The sequence below is a fragment of the Malurus melanocephalus genome, unplaced genomic scaffold (genome assembly GCF_030028575.1).
Source record: "Malurus melanocephalus ecotype Western Australia unplaced genomic scaffold, MMel_1.1 scaffold_270, whole genome shotgun sequence".
Lineage (NCBI taxonomy): Eukaryota > Metazoa > Chordata > Aves > Passeriformes > Maluridae > Malurus > Malurus melanocephalus.
In genome coordinates, this window is record NW_026623502.1 from 926,399 (window position 1) to 948,900 (window position 22,502).

The 22,502-nt window shown below is 33.4% G+C and overlaps 1 protein-coding gene across 1 annotated transcript in view; it reads right to left on the reverse strand.

The window, feature by feature from the left end:
- Positions 1 to 22,502, reverse strand: part of SGCZ (sarcoglycan zeta) — a 121,305-nt gene that overhangs the window by 14,282 nt on the left and 84,521 nt on the right. The window contains 1 exon segment of the mRNA XM_057376097.1: positions 10,561 to 10,633. Within this exon segment, the coding sequence (XP_057232080.1) occupies positions 10,561 to 10,633 (73 nt within the window).

The window sequence follows — 22,502 nt, forward strand, 5'->3', positions numbered from 1 at the left end:
ATGCTCTGCAGGGAGAAATTAAAAGAAGGTTCTGAAGTTCTTTGTACTGGGGAAGAATAAAAATATCATGAATTACTTAATGACATGCACAAGTGTTTTTCAGCTGGTGGTTTGTGAACTTCTGATGGCTGCAGGACAGTGAAAAGAGAAATTCCAAAATATTTTATAAATTATATAAATTACAGAGTTTAGAAATTACATTTCTGAAAGTACTCCATTGCCTTAATGAGGTTTTACCTTGAATTTAAAGGAAATGGAATGGTATAAATGTTAAATGATTGTATTCTTCCATTCCATATTTTTCAGCAGCATATATTCGTGATTTATAACCTACTTTCCAGGAATATTAACATTTTTCAGTAGTTTCATCTGCCATTTAATAATTATAAAGACAAAAATGTTCTTAGCTACATTTATTGCACTGAATTCACGTGTCTTAGCGAAGTCACAAATATTTCTGGTTTCAGAACATCAGTCTCTCAGACCTAACTAAAACTTTTCAGCAGGTGGACAATTACAATCTGTTTAGGAACATCCATCAAGGAACTATGGTTTTCTTTGTGGAATAAGCTTTTGACAATGTATAGCTTAGACCTGTTTAGTCTGGTTTCATTACCGTTTTTCACAAAGTGCATTAGCATAAATAACTTTAAATTTGTCTAAAATGAAGATATTTGTGGTATTAATTTCTCAGTTTGAAAAGCTGACAGTATTAGTGATCTCCACACCATGGAGAAGAAATTTTTTTCAGACAATAGAGTGATTTAGCCATCTACTGAGATCAAATTATGTGCTAGAAAGATCAAGGAATGACTGATGATCATCAGGGCAGATTTTAAAACAGTACCCCTCTATTAGCAACACTGAATGCCTAAATCTGTTTTACAGTTGGATGTGGGGCAAGACACCAAAGAAWGCTTAACAATAAGAGAACTTGGTCAAAAGGAACAAGGTGTATTCCATTAAGTTAGGAGAGATATAAAAAAGTTTCTAAATTTTAACAGATAATGGAACCACAGTAGTTTGCAAGAAAAATTGTTATACAAACATTTGTTCGAGGGAAAAATGCTGATGCAAATGTCGGGCACTTATGCTATTGGCTATCCCAGCATGCATCATTCTAATCTGATACTGAAAATATTCTAAAAGCTATATTACTTTTTGATAAAGGTTTTTGATTATACCACGACTGGGGCTTGTGCCCCTTCCACATGCTGCAGTTCTATTTTTCTTATTGCTATTCTTTGGCTGATCTGCATCTGAAAAGTGACTGCWGAATGCTACTGCAAATGCAAAAGTCTATACACACAGATTATTTCCTCAATGTTTTGAGATAAATTTTGATATGCAGCTTCTTTATAATATTTTATTCTTTGCCATGTTTCTGAAACCTTTAATCTCTATCATAAACTCRCTGCAACATTCCACATTGTAATGCTCATCCCTCCAAGGAAAAGTGTGTTATTTCAATAGCATATGGAGAATTTGCTTTGCTTTCAGATTTACTGAGGGCCTCTCACAGTGGCTTTTGAGTGAATCCTATTCATAGAATTACGTTTTCTTTCTCAAACAACAAACTGCTCTGATGGAGAAGGTAACTACTGCTATTATTAGACAGAACATACAAAACTTTAGGAAAGACAAAAAGGCTTTTAAAATGAGCTTTTAAATACTACAATTGGTCAATTTGCTATATGTCATTAAGCTAGATGATCTATCCACAGCAGAAAAGGGTTTTTTTCTTTTTAATTATCAGTAGTTAATTTGCAAAAAAAGGAGAAATTTCATAAGATCAAAGCCATATGAATTTGAGCTGAAATAATGAAACAATTATTGTTATAAAAAGCAATCTTTTAAAGTTATTGAATATGTTCTTTTGAAGGTATTAAAATATTTCTCATCAGAAATGCAGAAACATTTTTTCTTCATTTGTTATTTTCTGTTACACCTGATTGCTGACCTAGATTGTATTAGAGAAAAATAATTTAAAATATGAACAAAAAGAAAAGGTTTCCTTTGGGTTTTAAGCAATATTTTAGATTTACCTCTTGCATATCCCTCATACTCACATGGGATATAATTTATCTATGTTAAATTTTTTCTGTTGGCTAGCAGAAAATATTTCCTAAAATAGAAGGAAATACAAGATTACCTTTTGCAGAGGCAAATAATGTATTTGCTTCATATCTATTTAAGCCCTATATCCAACCCATGCTACTTAGCAAAACAACTGATATAAACCTCTACTGATTTAGAATTTGTATCCAAACCAGTGGATTAAAAATATGTCAGCTAGATATCTCACATGTAAAACAGGTACTCATTTCCCCTTTACTGGCATCTTTATATTTGGGGATCAAGAAATATTTCAACACTTCCCAGTATTTAACTTTTATCCATGATAGTCTTGCCAACACATATTGTTGTGCCTTTTTTCCAGTGAGCAGAGGAACCCTGCTAAGGAAAAAAAAAAAAAAAAAAGTCTTGCAAATATAAAACCTATGATAAATCTACACATTTTCTTGATAAGCCTTTTGCAGATTTCCATAAATTAAAATAATTGTGACATTGATCTGGGTACTTGTAGGTCAAGAGTTGTGGCAGACTGCAGCTRTGGGTGGGTAAGACACACAAAGAGRAAAAGAAAGCAAATAGATGTGCAAAATCTCTTTCTATTCCTCTTCCTACCTTTTTATAGTAAACAAGCACCCTCAACCCCAAAACCGCAAAGAATGCAGAAACTTCCTCTCCCAATAGCAAAATTATTTTGTTCCTAATTAGAATTTATAATTTTTTTCTCAAAATAATTTTGAAAATRTTATTTTCCAGRAACCTCAAACAATTTGAAAYATATATTCTTTCAATTTCTAGTATTATGAAAAGAACAGTTGGCTGTCATGGTGCACTGATTTAAAGAGTACTCCTGTGACATTAAGGGTCCTTAAAGGAGTGCAATGAACACTGATTGTGACAGATAAATTTAGGCTTTACATTCAGTCCATTTCTTGGAAGTCAGGTTGCAACATAAAGAATAGCCAACGACTTTTATGACCATGGTGGCAAAAAATCTTAAAATTTTTAATAAAATATAGTAACTATTCAAACAGTGAATTCTTGAATAGCTACATTTGACATCATTGTAGGAATGAGATGAAAATAAAATTATTATTCACTCATTCCAATCTTATTACTTATACTATTTACAAAGTTATACATGCATATGTTATATATATATATATATATATATATATATATATATATATGTGTGTGTCTAAAAATATTTTGGTACATTTGTATACCTCTTCAAGCTGCATATGAATCATGGCCAGAATAATTATATTTTGTGAAGCCTATTTCATGCTGATGTTTTTAACAAAATACTTTTATTTTCAGATTTATAATTTTTATTATTATTATTGAAAAATGGGTAAATTTGGAAGCATTAACATTCTTAATATTGCTTATTGATCATCARCTTTTCTTTGTTAAGAAGCAAAATTTCACAAGTTCATGAAAATTACTTTTATTTATGCGAAAAGCTAACTTTGGGCATTTTTTGTCTCTTAGTTTTGTGACAACACACACACCTCTTAAACAAAAGACARTTTAGTAAGTGCTTTATGAAATCAGTATTGGCTTGAACTAGTAAATACCACCTTTTTTCCTCAGTTTCCGATTTTGTAACTCACGGATAATAAACAAAGAGGAAACTTTCATGACTTAAATCAGAGCAGTAGAATGGCATTCAGTACAGAATTCATGTTATGTCCATGCTCTGCATGTCACTGAGTTTGGCATGTGTCAGCATGCCCTTATTATACCTCCTAAAATTCTCACTAACCTAGAAACCACTTCACTGGGCTCCAAGAYGAGTTCTAATTGCCCTGTACATGCCACTGGTTTAAATCTGGTGAGTCTGCATTGTCATAGCAACACYTGAAACAACTGAATATTTTAATGTTATTTGGCACAGATGATAAATCAGAAAAACAATTTCTCACATAGGGAAATAAAGGATCTCTTCTGAGAATATTAAAAAAACATATTTCTTACTGAGGAGGACAAGTAAGGAATAAAAGGTCATTGAAGAGCTTTTCAGAGGTGTTATTAAAGGTATAGAAAGAGTGAAGCATCATCAAGGAAAAGTGAGAAAGGCTAGATAAAGCAAATATTTAATGCAAGAGCTTGAGTAAATAAGCAGCTGATATGAGGAAGGCTAAAGAGAACTTAATGCATGCTTGTTTCTCAGCATGGGTGAAGGCATAACCAGAATAGCTAAAGACAAGGAAGCTATCAAAAGCAGAAGTAATATTAAGAAGAAAACAAATAAAAAACCTAAGTGGCATCTCAGATAGTAAAAAATCATGCAGTCATARGTCAGTTAAAACTCAAACCTTTAAAAATCGAGAAAATTAGTAGAAATGTCAGGTTTAGAATATAAGATTTTTTTTTTCTTATAAAAATACCAAAACATGCTTACTTGACGGTCTAAACTTCCAGGCTGTGAGACAACMCAAAACAGTTGTTTAAGGAAAGGTATGGGAAAAGGATTTGTCATAGTCCTGACAACTTAGAGCTAACCCATTCTACCCTAAATGTTYCCCTTTCCATTATCTTCCTTAATTTTATTCTGACCTGAATCCCCTTCCACACATTCTTGCCATCTTGCTAAACATCCATACATGAAGTTTATCTACTTTCCAGAAATATCTCCWTTACCTGAGTTGTCTTTCAGAATACATTTGCTTGAAAAAAAAAAAATCTATCTTGTCAGAAAGAGATTGAAGCAACATGTCCACAGAAAATGCTCAAGTGCTTGTCAAAAGTTAGATCTGAAGATAAAGTACCTGGGGGAGTCTGAAGGGTCTCAGTTTTGAAAACAGTTAGCTTCCTGTGATTAGGAAGCAATAGTCCAGACCACCTGTAATTGTCTAATGATATTTTCTACATTGTTTCTTTAAGGGGTCTTAAGCTGATATAAACAGATATATTCTAGCTGAGGCGAATTGGGATATGGCTTGATCCACATCTTGAGAAAACTGCATCTCATGGAAAATTATTCTGCTGAAAATCCTTTGACAAATCTCCTTCAAACTCTGCAGATTAATCATTGCAGAGAGCTTGAAATATACTTTCCAATGGCCTATATTTGGATGGGATCTAAACATTCCAAGAAGAAGATTTAAAAAATCAGTCAATCATAAAAAATTAAAAATTAAAAAAAAAATCAGAAAAGGTTTGGTGAATTTACTTTCAGTCATTTTTTTGGGCAACCACCATGTCCAAGCAAACTAGAGATATAAAAAATAGCCTTTTTCAATAATACATTAGTAAGCCTATTCACTTAGAATCAAAAGAAAGACATGAAATACAAATGATGTTTATGTTACAGCAGCATTACTTAATGACGTATAGTACAATTTTTTGGACTGTAAGTAGTATGTCAAATTACATTTCAGCAGAAAAACTGCAGCAAATTAGAGAATGCAGGTATGCTGAAACAAGATTGTTTGGTTTAGAGTCCAAAGCATGTCAGAAGTGAGTTCTGGTATCTCTAATATAATCTCCTGGGTATTGAGAATTCCATTTAAATTCATGAATTTAATGAATCAAATTCCACTTTAAAGGACAGTGAAACACTTCTACCTGCAGTATCTGTAAAAATGCAAAATTTGAAAAAATTGTGTGCTGTTGCACCTAATTCTAGACAGGACCTATGTGAAATTATAATTAATTAAGCAGCAGCTTTGATCTGGAAGCAGTGTAAGAGCAACCACAGCTGAGACAAGCCTTGCAGGAGCCAAGGGCATGCAGGAGGGCACCTACTGAAATCTTGAACATTTCCCTCTARTGCTCTGAGCACTGGCCATGTTAGACCTGAGTGGGTTTGATGGAAACAAAGATCCTTGTCTGCCCGTTAATCGCAGTGTGATGTTGCCATGACTTTCATTAACTCAGCACTGTGCAAATGCTTTCTACTGCCACAAGCTTTATATGGGCATTCAGATGAGATTGACAGGGTAATATATTTACTGTCATAACCCTGAGCAGCCTGAGACAGCTGTGCTTGGAGCCCATCTGTGCGTTCCTGAAGCCATGACATGACATAATCATAGAGCAAACATAATCATAAGCCCAGCAGAAAAGGACCTGGGGGTGCTGGTGACAGTGGCTGAACATGARCCAGAGTGTGCCCAGGTGGCCAAGAAGGCCAATGACATCCTGGCCTGGATTAGCAGCAGTGTGGCCAGCAGGAGGGCACCAAGGCTGTGACTGTCCCCCTGTACTMGGCACTGGTGAAGCTGCACCTCAAATCTGTGTCCAGTTCTGGGCCCCTCACTGCAAGAGGGACACTGAGGAACTGGGGTGAGTCCAGAGAAGGGCAATGGAGCAGGTGAAGGGTTTACARTGTGAGACATAGGAATGGGTGAGGGAGTTGGGGCMGTTTAGCCTGGACAAAAGGAGGCTTCAGCATCCCAAATTAACCATATGAAACTCAATAGACTTTCTATCTCTTGTGATAGTAATAGTTTTGTCCTTCATATCTTGGTTCCTAAAACAGCCTTTTTCCTTTCCAATGTCAAATATAATCATAATCACTGAACAATAAAGCAAATTATTCTTTCAATTTAAGAGCCATACCCAGTTACCTTTTGTTCCTACTCTGTCCTATCTGTCTAGCAATTAAAACCTATTATTACTGGCTTTCTTCTCTGTTTATGTCAATGTCTTTTAAAATTATATATATATATATACATATATATATATATATATATAAGCACATTTACATTTAAACAGAGAAGCTAAACTTTTGGAAATTTTCCAAATTTTACTATGCTCATGCTTATTTTTGCATGAACACATATGTTAAAAAAATCATATTTTCAGTAGCTAGTGATAAGAMAAAGCAAACAAGTTTCTGTCAATACAATCCCCAAACAATGAAATAATTAACACAAATTATGAAAACAAAAAGAGTAATTATTTTCACTTCATTCAAAAAGGACACTGAAAGTAACTAGAATCTGACATTTAAACAGCCTACAAAGAAAACCTATTTTTTTTTTTTTTTTACTCTGCTGCATGTTCTACATTTTGATGAAGTTTTGTTTACTATTTGATATTTGGCTAAAAATAGGTGAACAAAATCACAGTGATTTTGTCAATCTCAACCTGCTCAGATGACTAACAAGTTAAGGTCAAAATATCTGATGTGTTGTCTGTCTCCAGGCTTTCACAGAACACATATTTTGACCTATCAGTATACCAYCCCTTAAATGCCACAAAATGTGTCTCTTACAAACCATCAGACAATTCTGACAGAAACAGACTTCCTTTTCAAGATATGTTTAATTCTTATTGCAGGTAAAGTAGGATCCAACTATCTTGGGTGGTTGCTTCCACTTCATCAATTTTCATCTCATTATGCCCAGTATTAACTTACAGGATTGTGTGAGGCATGACATAGAAGAGAAAAAAAAAAAAAAAAAGCTTTTAAATTTGATCTTGCAGTTATCTCCAGAGAACAACAACAAATTAATTCATCCCCTTATTAAGGAGGTTATTGAGGGTAAAGTTATCTGCATTTAACTACTGTCTGTCTATTTTGTGCATGGATATTACCTATTAGTGAACTATGTTTTCCACTACTAGCCGAAAAAGAGTATTTGGGAAATATATTGGCAGTTTAGTTTTCCTAACCATGTTCCTGTGAGAAAAAGTAGTGAGATAAATAGGAAGATTAAATTATTAAGATACAATTCATTTTCCTGATTCTAATGCATGATTCTTTTATGCTACTTATCCCAACTAATGAAACTCATCCTTAATTAGTTTTGGGGATTTAACACAAAAGCTTTCACAAATGACTGTACAACAACACTGTCTGAAAGCAAAACCTTCCCAGCTATTATCTGAAAATGGAAGAAAGGAGAAAGATGTGACCAAAGTGGTTGGACACATAGGAATTAATTATATTAGGATGCGACTAAACCTTATTCTTACTCAACACATTTTTAATAGTAAATATTAAGGGAGGTCCTCTATATGAAGACCTCAAAATCTGGCTGTAGAACTAAGAGTGTCTGAGGTAAGGTTTAGAAGTGTGGAGTTAATGTGAATCCGACTTTCTCTCTTTGTCTCCCTGTCCACAAAAGATTAATCTTAAATCCCAGGAATTACTATGATCCTTGTGGGCATCAAATCCTTAAACCAAATTTTCTAGTTATTTTTCATTCAGAGTAATCAAGATGGTCAGTATTCCATCTTTTAAGTTCAATAATCAGTTGTTTTATACATACAAGCCTATGAATTGATTTACACATTTTATTTTGGAGAAAAGGGAAAAAAATCTGATGTCTGAGGTTTATTGCTTGACCACAAATACATATTCCACTTTGCAAAATATAGGATGATTTATMTATTAATTAATGACATAATGTATATTCTATTACCTTTCAGCCCTGTATTCAATAATTCTTGTAGCCTAATATATTTACACTTATGCAATTTGCTATCAAATTACATTCAATTGTGTCCATTGAAAAAAATGAATAATGTTAATTCAGCAAACTCTCTACTCTCCCATTACTTACCATTAATTTGAACCACCCAAAGACACAAGGATGTAGCACTTGGAAAAATACCCTAGGTGATTTTAGCACTACCATTATGGGACACTTTGGGTAAGTTTATTCTAAAACATTAAAAAGTAATTGAACTCCTGAACCAGACCACTGAAACGTCCTAATTGTAACTGCCACTACTTAAAAACGACTAAATTGACTCGAGAGTTTTAAAAAAGAATACAATGGAATCCAGCTAATAGAGAGGAGAACATATGTATGAAAATTTGCAGAGCACAATATGGACTGAATACATTAAGAATAAATCACTTACAAGTAAGCTCGGGTTTCTTGACCAAATGGCAAGGGTTTCTGTTTCTTCAGCTTTTTTAATAAAAAGTATGAATTGAATTCATTATTAATGAGAGGGCAGAAAGTTGAGTGCAAAATGCTTACTAGTTGAAGTCCATCTTGGAAAAATGAACTGAAGGAGTAGTGGAGTTGAAAACATCAAGTAACAATAGGAATCATGGCAACGAATGAAGAAAAAAAGATTGGAGGAGCAAATGTCCCAGGTGTAAATTTCAGAAGCAATATGAGGTGATTTTAATTTAATTACTTAAATTAATCCTGAAGACATAGAATTATCTTTTTTTACCCTGTTTTCACCCTTTCACCCTTTTCACTCTGCTAATATTATTTAATGATTMGAAAGATGTAGAGGAAGCAGGATTTCCACATTCTTTTGAGTGGGACAAGTGCCAGACTCTTATCCAAATTTTTCAACCCCAGAAAAAAAAGAAAAGCTTTTCTACTTTGATTGCTGCTGAACTCTGATTCGAGACTGTATCAACCTGGTGATTGTCACTAATAAATGCCTTTTCAATTACTTTTCACAAAGGACTGACAGGAGTCATAGAAAGGGACAAAGATTTTTAAAACAGTAATCCAGGGAGCAGGATCTTCAAGCTATACATTACTTTAAAATGTTTAGTGTTAATAATCAAACACAGTCATTTACTTCACACACTCCACATGAAATGGTCAAACTTGTCCACATGGACAGCTTCCTGCAAATGATTTCTGCAACAATGCTATTGCTCAATGATTCTAAATGCCTTTGTAAATGTAAGGAAGCACATTTAACCATGCTTTTCTGAGGCAATTACTCATAAGATCTTCTCGGAAGATAAAGGGATAGATATATAATGTTMAAAACCCATAGTAGAATTGAATCAAAGTCTGTACTATTTTCCCCAGTTCTGCTGAAAGTAACACATTGAAAGACCTTCGATTTTCTCTGATTCTCATTAGTCATCCATATAAATCACAGATTAGTACTCAGATGTCCACATACATGCACTTCAAACAACAGCTKTTTCTTTAAACATTTCTAATTTTTCTCTTTCTCAGACTACAGATGCCTTACTAAGTTTTAAACTTCATCTTTTACTATTTACTGATTTCTCCACTTTTGCGACTATGTACAGAAAATTTAGGATTTTTTTGCATTTAGAAATGTAGCCTCGGTAATGAATTTTTGAAAAATGTATGYGCAATATTCAAAAAATGAACAACTCAGAAGCACCACTTGACAGAAGAATCTGGGATTCTTTAACTTGACTTATAGATTCTGTAGCAGCTCATAAAAAAATCAAACACTGGTTCTGATACTATGGAACAATATTGAACACACTGGACCTTAAAAACACTTGAATATTCCACTCTCTAGGGAAAATACATTTCTCAAGAATTCTATCTGGGAGGCAGGTCATATATAAAAAGCACTATATTTTACATTTCATGTGATAGGAGTTTGTGGTTTTTTTTTTTTTTTTTACCAATTAGAATAAATTGGAGTCTACCAGTGTTTTGGAAATGTATGACTCATTAAATAGACAGTACATATATTACTATACAGACATTCTTCTCTTAATCCAGACAATTTTTTTTTGAGAATATTCGATTTTAAAAGAGCTTTTTGAACAGCACCTACTTGAGATCTTGGGAAGGTTCTGCTCTGATATGGGGGGTCTCCACAGAGTGCCCAAACACTGCCCCTTCCGTGCCTAAAATACATAAATAAAATAAAGTACAATTACTTTGAAAAATAAAAACACATTGAAATATATGACCACAAATTGACACTTTTAGGACAAAATATCTGATAAAATCCTTWATTAATGATTATAAATTCTTCTTCATATTTACATTTTCATTACTCTATCAAAATCTGGACCAACATCATGTGAAACTTTGGATTTCTGCTTATCAGTAGAAGAATTTTACACATAAATGAGAAACATTTACAGATCCAAAATTTTCAGCAATGATTTGCCTCTATGCTTATCTCAATATTTTGGAGAAGAGTTGTTTTGTAGAGAATGAGAAWAATGTAATAAATCTGTGTGACAAAAACACATTAGAGAAGTATCTGCTGTATTTTGCTTTATGGTTATTTTAATTACTTAAATTGAGATGCCAAGCTTTTAAAAGTTTTGAAATAACAGTCTATTGCCTGAAGTTGCTGGCTCAATCTCAATATACGACAGCTTCAGAATTTCCTTCCATCATTTTTCATCCTCACTGAAAAATTTTATTCTCATCGAATGTGCTTTGTGTTGAGTGTTGGTGGTGGACATTAAGGTATCTCCTGCTGGGCATTTAAAATCCAGGCACAGAATATGGGTAACAATTTTCCAAAACTGAACTGCTTCTCTATTAAATTTTTATTTAGATTACTATGTCAAAGTTGAATATGATAATTTCACAGTTTTCATTAGACAACCAAGATTTTTCATTGAAAAACTTGGATCATCTTCAATTTTTTTAAAAAATAGAATTCTGGTAAATGTTCACTGAAGTTATTTGAAAAAAAAACCCCTCAAATCTTTACATAATCAATTTAAAATGCATTTTTAAAGGAAAGTACTGGGGGAAAAAAAGGCAAAAAAATTATAGGGATCTTTGTTCTTTGTTAAAGTAATAGAAAACTTAAGAAATTTATACATAGGGAACAGCACTATAAAATCAGCATTTCTCTTAGCTCTCAGCTACAAGGACCAAACACAAGTAAGAGTTATTTATACCACTCAATTTACATTTAATAGACAGAAATAGCCTCTCTTTGTTCTTAGGCTTTTGCCATTTTATTTTTTCACTCCCTGAACAATCATCATGCCATCCTTGTTTACTGGCTCATCCAATCCCATTGCTTTTGTCATACACTTAATATTACTTTGCTTCTCTGAAGATGGCTTACTGAGTATTGTGTAAAGCAAATAGACTAGAATTATGGCGTGAAAGTCTTTCTGACAGAGAATGTCCAGCACAGGTGAAAGAACAGAATAAAAATATGTAAACAGCTGATACMTTTGTCTTCTATCAAAATAAGATCAAGGAAACTATCTGGTTTAATTATAGCTGATTACTAAATATTCTCAGTTAAACTGCCATATTTCAAAAACAGAATATTTCAGTTTCTTTTGTTCTGAGTCTTAAATTCTGACTAATCCTAAAACTGTACCTATAATACCTCACAGTAGCACTGTAAGAAGTGCTCAGCAGAAAAGAGGCACCACTCTAATTGSTACAATATTTGAAATACCATTAAGTATTTTCAATTACTTAAATATTTAAATATTTCAAAAACCTTTTCAGAAACTTTGAATGTCAAAGAAGACAGCTATTAGATATTTTTGCAGTTAATCAATGATATTTAGTTAACTGTTCCTTGATCTCACCAGGATCTGAAAACAGAATGAGGTTATAAATATTAAGTCGGTAACATTACTTTTTAGTGTTAAAGTGAAAAGGCAAGAGGCCAAAAAAACCCAAGTAAACTTTAAACTGGCAATAATTTTCTGAACTCCACCTTCAATAAAAGAAAACAAAAACAAACAAACAAAAAACCCAAACTAAACCAAAATCACCAAACCACACCAAAATAAAGCAAAAGAAAACAAAAACAAACAAACAAAAAACCCAAACTAAACCAAAATCACCAAACCACACCAAAATAAAGCAAAACAAAACAAACCCAAAATCCACCAATATCACTTCCAAAACCCTTAATTGTAAAATAGTCTAGTAATATGGAGTATTGAAGGCAGGAAGAGAAGATTTCTGAGAGTAATGAATTAAAATCCTAGCTTTTTATCTGCAGAAATCTATAACTTTTAGAGACATCCTGGCAAAGAACAGTGAAATGAATTTGTTACAACTGGTGCTTTGAAGATCTCATTAAAAAAACTCAACAAAACCCTATTTTTTATAACCAAGCTCTGCTGAGTGTTATGGAAAACTACTGAAGGAAAAAAAATCCAGCATGTCTTTTTTTTTCTAGWATTATTCCTAAATGTGCTGTGCAGAATCAGTTTTTTTAAATCTAGCAATGACTTGTGGTTTTCTTTCCTTTAATAGACCAGAATAGTGGGTCTGTATAGCCAAGCCTTCTGTTAATCAAAATAATTCCTCATTCCCATCTACAACGAAACCCTCTGGGAGCTGAACATCTGAAATCAAAGTGTGTTTCCAGATTCCATCCATCTTTTTCATCAGTAAAAGGAAATGCTTTCAATGCCAAGGGCCCTTTAGATGAAGATGTAAATGAGCAGAATGCAGAACTGCCAGTCTTTATTTTTGAGAAGACCATGTCTGTAATGTTTGAAAAAGCATTATCAATGCAAAGATGAACAAAACTTCACTCTAGTATGAGTCAGACATTAAATCAATCAGAAGTGCAAAAGTTAATATCAGGCAAAGACTGATAATAAAAGTTAAATGACAGCTGGTTATAACCCAGCTTTAGTATTTCCTCACTTTCARCATCACTTTTTTAAGAGATGAGAAGGCATTGCTTCCCTAAGAAAACAGAAACTTGGAAAGAAAGACCAAGTTTTTCAAGCAGACTGGAAATCCAGGCGTGTAGAATTAAAGATAAACTGACATAGTTAAATAAAGTATAGTTCAAGCTAAAACCAAAGCAAATATGCTCCTTTTGCTATTTGAAGACGCAATCTTAATATATTTTTTTCTTTTCATACAGCCTCAAAAGCAGAACTAGAAAAGTTCTTGTGGTAAATGCTTTATCCTTAAAAAAAGTACTTTCAAGAAGTTCAAGAATATCTCCAAYTCCCTTTATTACATTGTGGAATAAAAGCAGACACTTTCAATTATCTTGGTCTTAGTAAGAAAGGTGAAAAAGATCAGCCAACTGGCATTTACTGATATGGTTCCAGCAGTTAAACAGCAGGATCAAGAAAAAAAAAAAGTGATTGTACAGGAAATAAAAAATAATTATCAKCATTATAAAAAAATTCCTTTTTTCAATTTACTGTATACAAATCTGTAGCAACTTGATGGGAAGTTAGATCATGGAGTTAGATCATATTCTTAAGAAATATTACCACAAACATATCTTCTAATGATATGACCAAACAAATAGTTATATAAATCAAATTCAAAGCACATAACATGATTTTTTTAATGCAAAAAATATATTTTAGGTATTTTATAATTTACAATGTTAAAATATTAAAATAAAACATTTTTTTTTTTACGAAAATAAGAGGAGGTTCTAATAACTGTATTCCCAGACATACAGTAGGCATGGCCTACTTTGAGATGAGTGAAATCCTAGTGAGAGATGAATGAATACAAAAAAAAAAGTATTAAAAGACTTCAACCTTCAGGGCCTTTCAAGTACAGCTCAAAAGGAAGTAGTTGGGGAACTGAATTCAAAAGAACATGAGTTAGAACAGATAACTATAAAAAGTGATCATTTTAGAGGAAGTAAAATCACAAAGCACAGAGTAGGTGCAAAGGATGCAAAATCAAAACTCTAACTGAATAAAATTGCTCACACCTTCACCTTCCAGTGGAAGAGAATGAGTTAAGACTTCAATAAGAAAGAAAGAAGCATCTGTGCAGCCAAATTACTGATCAAAGAATACTAGTGTGTGTAGATGTTGATGGAGAAAATTCAGTAAACAGCACTAGTCAAGTAAAAGCCCAAAAGTTCAATTCTGTATTTATAGAGAAACTTCTTTATGCAGAGCTGATTTATAAACATCAGACCTTCAAAACACTTCTTTGACACACACCAAATCAAAATTACCCTTTTGCTACAAGCTAAACCTGGTCCTGCTGAAACTGAACATTCACAATTCAGAGACACAAGTGCAAACTGCTAATTTCTGCTCAGCTTAGTGGTTCCTGAAATTGAGCCTTTGGGAAATGACAAATGTCATTAAAAAAATGGAAGTACAACATTGTTATTTGCTTCTGGATTATATTTGCTTATGAATGTGCATACTGAGGAAGTTTTTCCGTTTATTCAATCAGCAATAATCCTTTCATAGTTTCTGAGCAGTTAACTTACATAACAAAATGGTATCTTTCAGTGGCTTTGTAAGTGACTAGGATAAAAAGACTGAGCTGGTTTTTTTTTTTTGTTGTTGTTGTTTTGTTTTGTTTTGTTTTGTTGTGAAAAGAATGCTGGCTGAAGAGTTGATAAGTGAAGAACTAAGAACTAATGAAGTATTTTGCTGTGGAAAATGACCCACATATTACCATTATCCCATTCCTTCACATCATTCACATAAGCAAATCACCTGACAATGGAATTGTGAACCATTTTGATGTGTACAAACTCCATGGCATTGCAGCATCACAGATACAGCTGTTTTATCGCCTTGATTTTTCACTAGGTCAAGTGTCTCTTACCAAGATTATGCAAGTACTAGACTGGGATGTCAATTTGCCCTGTGAGTTACAGACTTTAAAAAAAAAATTGTAAAATATTAATTATTTTTAAGCTTGCAATTTTACTTGTTCACATTAACTAGTTAAGTTCAAGCATTGGCAGATTTCACACAGAGGAATAAATAATCAAGACTTTTAAACCACTTAAGGGACCTCAAAAACACAGACTATGTTTTTCATGTTCAGAACTTTAATGTTCTAAAAATTTAATTGCAATTAACAACAAAATTGTAAATTCTTTTACCATCTATACACAGATGAAATTTAAAAGGACTTTTGTGAGATCGATAACTGCTGTTCAACACTAAGACTTTGGAAGAGCTAATCACTGTCAGACTGGAAAAAAACCCCAGAAATATTCTGCTACATAAACCAATGATCATAAAAAGTTTACATAAAATATTTGTTCCTTCTTTTATGAAAGCCCAGTCATTATASTTTATTTTGGGATGAATTGGAGTGCAGCTTCTGGCCTTCCTGATGATTGTGCATCTCTTCAAGACTTTTGTTTTTATAAATTACTTGAAGTGAAATTTAGCTATCTACTTGCATTATAAAGGTATGATTGAACTGGATTTTTGCTATGGAAGTGTACATAACTCAAATGCATRTGAGTTATTTTATGAAAACCTGATCGACATCATTGTTGTCATTTCAATCTTGCAGAGTTCCTCAGCAGCAAAACTGATTAATGTTARATGATGCAGGTTTCAGATATGACACTACTGTGGCCATATATGAGGTATATTATAGGTGGGAAATTGTAGTACAGCCTGACTAGATGCAGTTGTTCCCTTATAAATTAAGCATGTACATTGAAATCTTCAGAGGTAAGCTGTTACTGAAAAGTAAATTCTAAAGGGAGTGATTTAGATTTATTACTCGATGCCCTTAAATATGACTAATTTGTGATGCATATTTTCTGTATGGCAGTGTTACTAAAGCAAGACTTCTACTAAGCCTTTCATTTAAATAAGAAGAACAAGTTCCTCAATAAATTAAAATTCAGCATCTTCAGTGTGCTAAATTTTGATCAAAGCAAATTCCAACTCCAGGAAATACTTGTGAAATTGCAACAGTCAGTATTTATCTTCTTAAATAGCATCTTAACTTATTAAGTACAAACATGTGAAACATTTCTTCCTAATGGTGGGTAGTTAAGACACCTCTTGTCTTGCAATGCAAATGAAACTGCAAATGAAACTTGCAATGCAAATGAAACTATGCCTATGTGCTCAGTTTTTCATCCATATAATTGTTGGAAGGTTCACATCCAAAATCTATGTTTGGCCACTCCTTGATTTACTTTTCTGAAATAAATCCATTTGAATAAAATCTGGACTGAGAATAGCAGTAACTGAATTCAATTAATAATTGGAAAAGGCTATTCTAAGGGCTCCCTCTGAGATGAAAAAATCAATACATGTAAATGAAAYTACTGAGAAGTCACATTAATCTGAATAGTTCCTCAAAACATGAATGAAATTGAAATATATATGAGGGATTTACAGAAAAGAGATTTTTAAAGAAATATAATTTCTGTTGTATCTTCTACTTTTTTCTCCTATTATATATGACAGATGGAGATACACATGACAAAAAAATGATGAATTACAATAATTTTCTGCTTGAATTGATACAGTCTCAAAAATTTTACAACAGCTAGATACATGAATAGACTTAAAGCTTACATTGAGATTTCACAGTAAATAATTTCTAATACCCTCTCTCAAAATTCATCATCTTTTCATACAAATGATAATCTGGATTTGCACTTTTCTTAAAATTGTGTAAATTATTTTAGGTTCATCATTGTGGAACAGAGAACAAAAACTGTCTCTGTCTACATTCAAAAGATAAAATTTTAATGGGATTATTTTAATATTTAATAAGTCAAAAAGATCATATTTTCACTTTAATGTAGTAGATAACCTGAGATTTTTGAACASTCAGGCTTATGCTCGAGTGAATAACCAAAGAGTTTCAAAGCAGAATTGTTGGTTCCCTGATAAAAAAAATGAATGAATCAATAAATAAGAAGACTATCAAATAACAGTCACCAAGTACAAAATCAGAGAATGAGAAAATTATTTCTCACACATCTTCAAGAGTAAAAAGCAATAATTTCCCATTTTAAAGTTTTCTGAAAAATATAAAGTACAGCTGCCTAYCCACAAAACCTAGACAGGAATTTCTACCCAATTTCATAGAATTGTGGTATCATTAATGTTTGAAAAGACCTCCAAGATCACTGAGGCGGCCCTTAACTGATCACCACTTTGAAACTAAACCATAGCACTAATTGCCAAGTCCAGTCATTTCTTGAACACTTCCAAGGATGATGTCTCCATCACTTCCCTGGACAGCCCATTCCAATGCTTCATGATCCTTTCAGTGAACAAATTCTTCCTGATGTCCAACCTGAACCTCCCCTGGTGTAACATTTCCTCTTGTCCTGTCACTAATCATTGGGAAGAAGAGACTGACCCACACCTTGCTACAACCCACTTCCATGAAGTTATAGAGAATGATAAGATCTTCTCCAAGCCTCCTTTCCTCCAGGCTAAAGAATCCCAAATCCCTTAGTTGCTCCTCACAGTACTCACTCTCTCCAGACTTTTCACAAGTTCCATTGTCATTCTCTGGATATACTCCATCACCTCAATATCTTTTTGAAGTGAGGGGCACAGACCTGGACACAGGACTTGAGATGTGGCAGGGGACCATCACTGCTGTGGTCTTACTGGCCACACTGTTTTTGATACAGGCAAGGATATATTTGTTTTAAAAAGCTCTAAAACAAAATAATTTATTATTAGCTTTTGATAAAAGTAAAGAGCATTTGCCATAAATAAATAGTTACCAGAAATTTCTCCATTAAATCTACCCATCTAATTAGTTGCCTACATGAGGAACACAGATTACTTATATTTTATCTGTAGCCAAAATGGAGAAATTGGCTTCTCTAGAGATACTGATRATGGGCTGATATTAGAGCAGCAATGCAGACAACCCAAGCACCTTGAAGCTTTTGCCTGCAACATCTGATCAGCAGCTGATGATCTGAATTTTATCAAAACTGGGGAAATCTTGTTTGGAAAGCTCACTTTAACCATATCAGAAATCATCTAAGTTACTTACCCTTAGCATTTTAACTGCTTCGTAGGGTACCATATTTATGTTTTAAAGGCATGTTCTCTGTGCCATATGGAAATGTGCATTTATTTCTGTTCTCTACTTTGCCATTACTGTAACACACTGAAAAATTTTTATGAATATGTGATAATTACTGCTGCATTCATACATTTTAGCAAATTATTTTATTTATGCAAAGGAGGACACAAAGCAGCAGGACAATTATCCAGAATTTTGAAATAGCTCTACYATAGTGTTTTTAGTGTTTTGGAATTAGCATTCCATTGATAAATTATAATCAAATATTTAGATAAGAGCATTTGTACACCTTGTAGAAGTTCATCATATGCAAGTATGTATTTTAAAAGCCTTCAAATGCTTCCAAATTCTTCTAAATTAATGCAAAAAYGAAAATCTGTGAAGAATCCTCCCATGTATTTCCACAATGCTAAAACAAAGATATGTGGATACAATGCATTTTGGTGCCTCTTAGACCAAAATTTAATAAAAAAAATAATATCTCAAATTATTGAAAGCATTTTTTTTTCCAGAGATGAGCAATAAAATGATGCTGTAATACTTATTCCCTACAAGGTTGTTGAAAGGTTTCTATTTGATATTGCCACCAGTGATTATAACCCATTATGAGTTTCTATTCCTGCTCTTTATTAGTGTTCTGGTTTTCTCTCTAGGAGTAAATTACATAGATGAATACAACACATTTAAACCTGGCATTAGGTAAGTCTTTACTGCAGCTTTAAATGGAAATTCTGCAGCTATGAGGGGGACTGTGAATGTGCAACGATAATTTTGTCACTTAATATTCTCACCTTCAAGTCTGCATAGCCATGAAGAAAGTCTTTAGTAATAAAATGGAAGCAGATGTATTTCAAACCAAATAACTGCAGTGGCYGTAAGTATGATAGTCATATTAGCAAACACATGCCTATATGTTATCTGTATTAATCACAGGAAAATCAGCCTTTTCTGCAGGAAAGGACAAGATACTAAAGCATAGTGTAATATGTGAAAGTTGTCTGAAATGTACATCTTTTGCCAAAGACTCAGATGGTATTTTCAAGAAGAACCATAAGAGACGTGCCASATACCTTGCAGATGCTGTGGGAAGAGGGTTTATGGCAGTAATTTACCGCTAGAACTACCACTCCATTTTCAAGATGGGACTGAGCTGGTCACAGAGTAATTTATCAGTGCCAGTTTCAACAGTTCCTTCTGTGTCACCAAGGAGCAGTATCCAGGGCTCAGACTACGACCACAATTCAGATTACTTGGCAAATCTTGCAACAGCCCAGYTCTGCTGTGAGTCTTGTGGCACAATCCTCGTCTAGTCTTTGCTCTTTTACTGTTTGTGAGTCAGGAGAGATTCAGAAATCACACTCTCATCACTGCTGCAATACAGCCATCATAAATTCACCTTTCACATACCTATCATAAATTCAGACTTTTAAGATTTAAGCGCTTTCCATTGCCTTGCTACATACCAAAGCATGTGTAGCTAAAACTAGCAAAGGCAGCTTTACTGCTGCATGAAAATTTGGTGTGATCAGCTGCCAGAAACCTGTTACTCACATCCTCCTAGAGTACATTATGTTCAGGCATTTTCAGAATAGAAAACTGGGCCCCAGGATAGTCATGCCTAGGGAACAGAATGTCATACAATTTGACAGTCCTAATGAAATTAGTTCTTTTACTTTATCATTTTGAAGTTAGAAACACATAAAAAAAATTATTTCCTTTGTCTAACTATCAACAAAGAAGAAAAAAAGAAAATATTTTTTTATGTTGCCTTTTCTTCAGATCAGCTCTAAGAGGTATTTCTCTGTATTTCTCCACTTAATAAATTACCATGATGCTTACAAGTCCAGCCTTTCAGCTAACACTGAAAAGAACGTGACTGGGAAGACCTCTATTCTTTTATTCTTAAACCTTCCAAAGGAATATACTTCTTTTAGATTTAATCTTCCTTATCTTTTAGCTTCCCTCTGGCTTCCAGGCATCTTATCACTGTAAGTAATATATTCTGTTTTTTTTCCAGCAAGATACTCCCTCTGCTCCTTTTCTTGTTTTGCATTAAACTTCCCTTTAATATCGACACAATTTTTTACATTAATTTTTTTGCCTAAAGGAAATTGCTCTGAGTTACTGTTAGATTTGCTGTCAAGAAGAAAAGAAAGAGTGTTTTCATTAAAACTTCAAATTCAGAAATTCTAATTGGTCTTTCCTTTTGATTGTACATCTAAATATATACCAGGGAGGAAAGGCCAAGAATGACAGTGACAAGAAAAAAACTGCAACTATAAAAGGACTGAAAACAGTTCTGACAGCAAAAACATGAAACAAACTTGTTGATAGATACTCTTTCTGCACAGTATGCTGAATCTATTGCATTTTCTCTGCTCCACACTGAGAGTGTAAAAACAGATTTAAAAAGTAGTCCATCATTTGGTAATGCTGCTAAGATAAAAATAGCAAAAAATAATACAACTGGCTTGTTTGATATGAAAATAAATACTTAAAAAAAGCTGTCTCCCTTTGATGTTTAATGAGAAAAGACTTTCAGATGCAAGTACCAATCTCACCTCGTGCTTTCAACCATAAATTGAGACAGGAATTTTTCAAATGAACCTAACATTTGGCTACTTCCAGTATCTTGCTTTGCTGAACTTGGAACCATCTGGGGTCATAGCACAATATCCAAGGACTTYGAAAATTTTCCATGCTGCTGCTGCATATCTAGACCTCTGACCAACAGAAAACACTTTGCTGACACTTTTGTAGATAATAGTGTATTTTCCTGTCCTTTCCCTTTTAAGTGGTACAACCTGTAGTGCCTGCTGTCATTTCTATCACRCTTTATGTATCAGTGTGGTTTAGAATTATGGCACTTAAGGGAAAAATCTCTACTTGAGCTAAATGACGTTTTGACATTTGTAAGGTAGTAGGGCTGCCTGGAAGAACTGGAAGGTATTTGTCTGTATATGATTGTGTATGTGTGTCTGTGTATATGTGTGCTTAGATCTGCTCTCTAGAAGTGTTCTACAGAGCTCACAAAACAAGGTTCAAATGTTTCACAAATCTGATAGTTTCAATGAAAAACAAGATATATGCTAAAGAATGGTTACCATAAAACTGAATTCTAATGCTTTCTACGTGGGAAGAGGTAGATGATCATATCCCACTATTCTCACTACTAATATTAATATTGTCAGGATCAGTGCAAGTGTTCTTCATATATTAAATCAGTCAAATTTATGCTATTCRCATTCAGTTCAGTTTAGCTATGAATGTAACATATAACGATCTGGAAGTGTGGACTTATAGGTTTTAGCTGGGCTACCAGCTACAGTATGATGATTTTTGAGAGGTCTCTGGTTGCTTTACCTTGCTACGCTCATTCATTCTATCCCTCCTTGTAGCAAAGCAGCTTTCTCCTCTTCCCCTCACTTTACTCAAAAGTGAAGTTAACAAAAGCAGTTAAACTCTAAAACTGATGTATGGGAAATATACTGAGAAAAAAGGAACTGTACACAGAAGTAAATAAAGGACAAGGGAGTGGTTCTTTTTTCATTTTCTCTTCASTAAGATGAAAGAGTCAATATAAAAGGTTATTGTGGAATGTCAGTGTTAAACATGATTACTTCAGTTTGCCAAGGTATGATCAAAACAAGCTACATTTGTTGTGTGTTTTTCTGTGCATACAGTTCCAATGTCATCTCAAGATCTTCAGAACAATTTATCAGCCCAGTTTTACAAAGTTCCTCACTGTGTGCTTAAGCTTCAATGTTGCAACTCACAGCACCCAAATTCAAACACATATTTAAATGCAGGTTTACCTGCATTTWAATGCCAGAGTGTTTAGCTATTGGCCTTGCAAATTCAAACCATAAGGGAAGGCAATGAAGCTCTGAAAAACAAAAAAGTGCTCAAATCAATGAGACAACTAAAATGACAAACCATGGGTGAGAAAAAAAATGTATATTTTAAGTCTGGTAAGTCATTACTAATTTTGGAAGATTT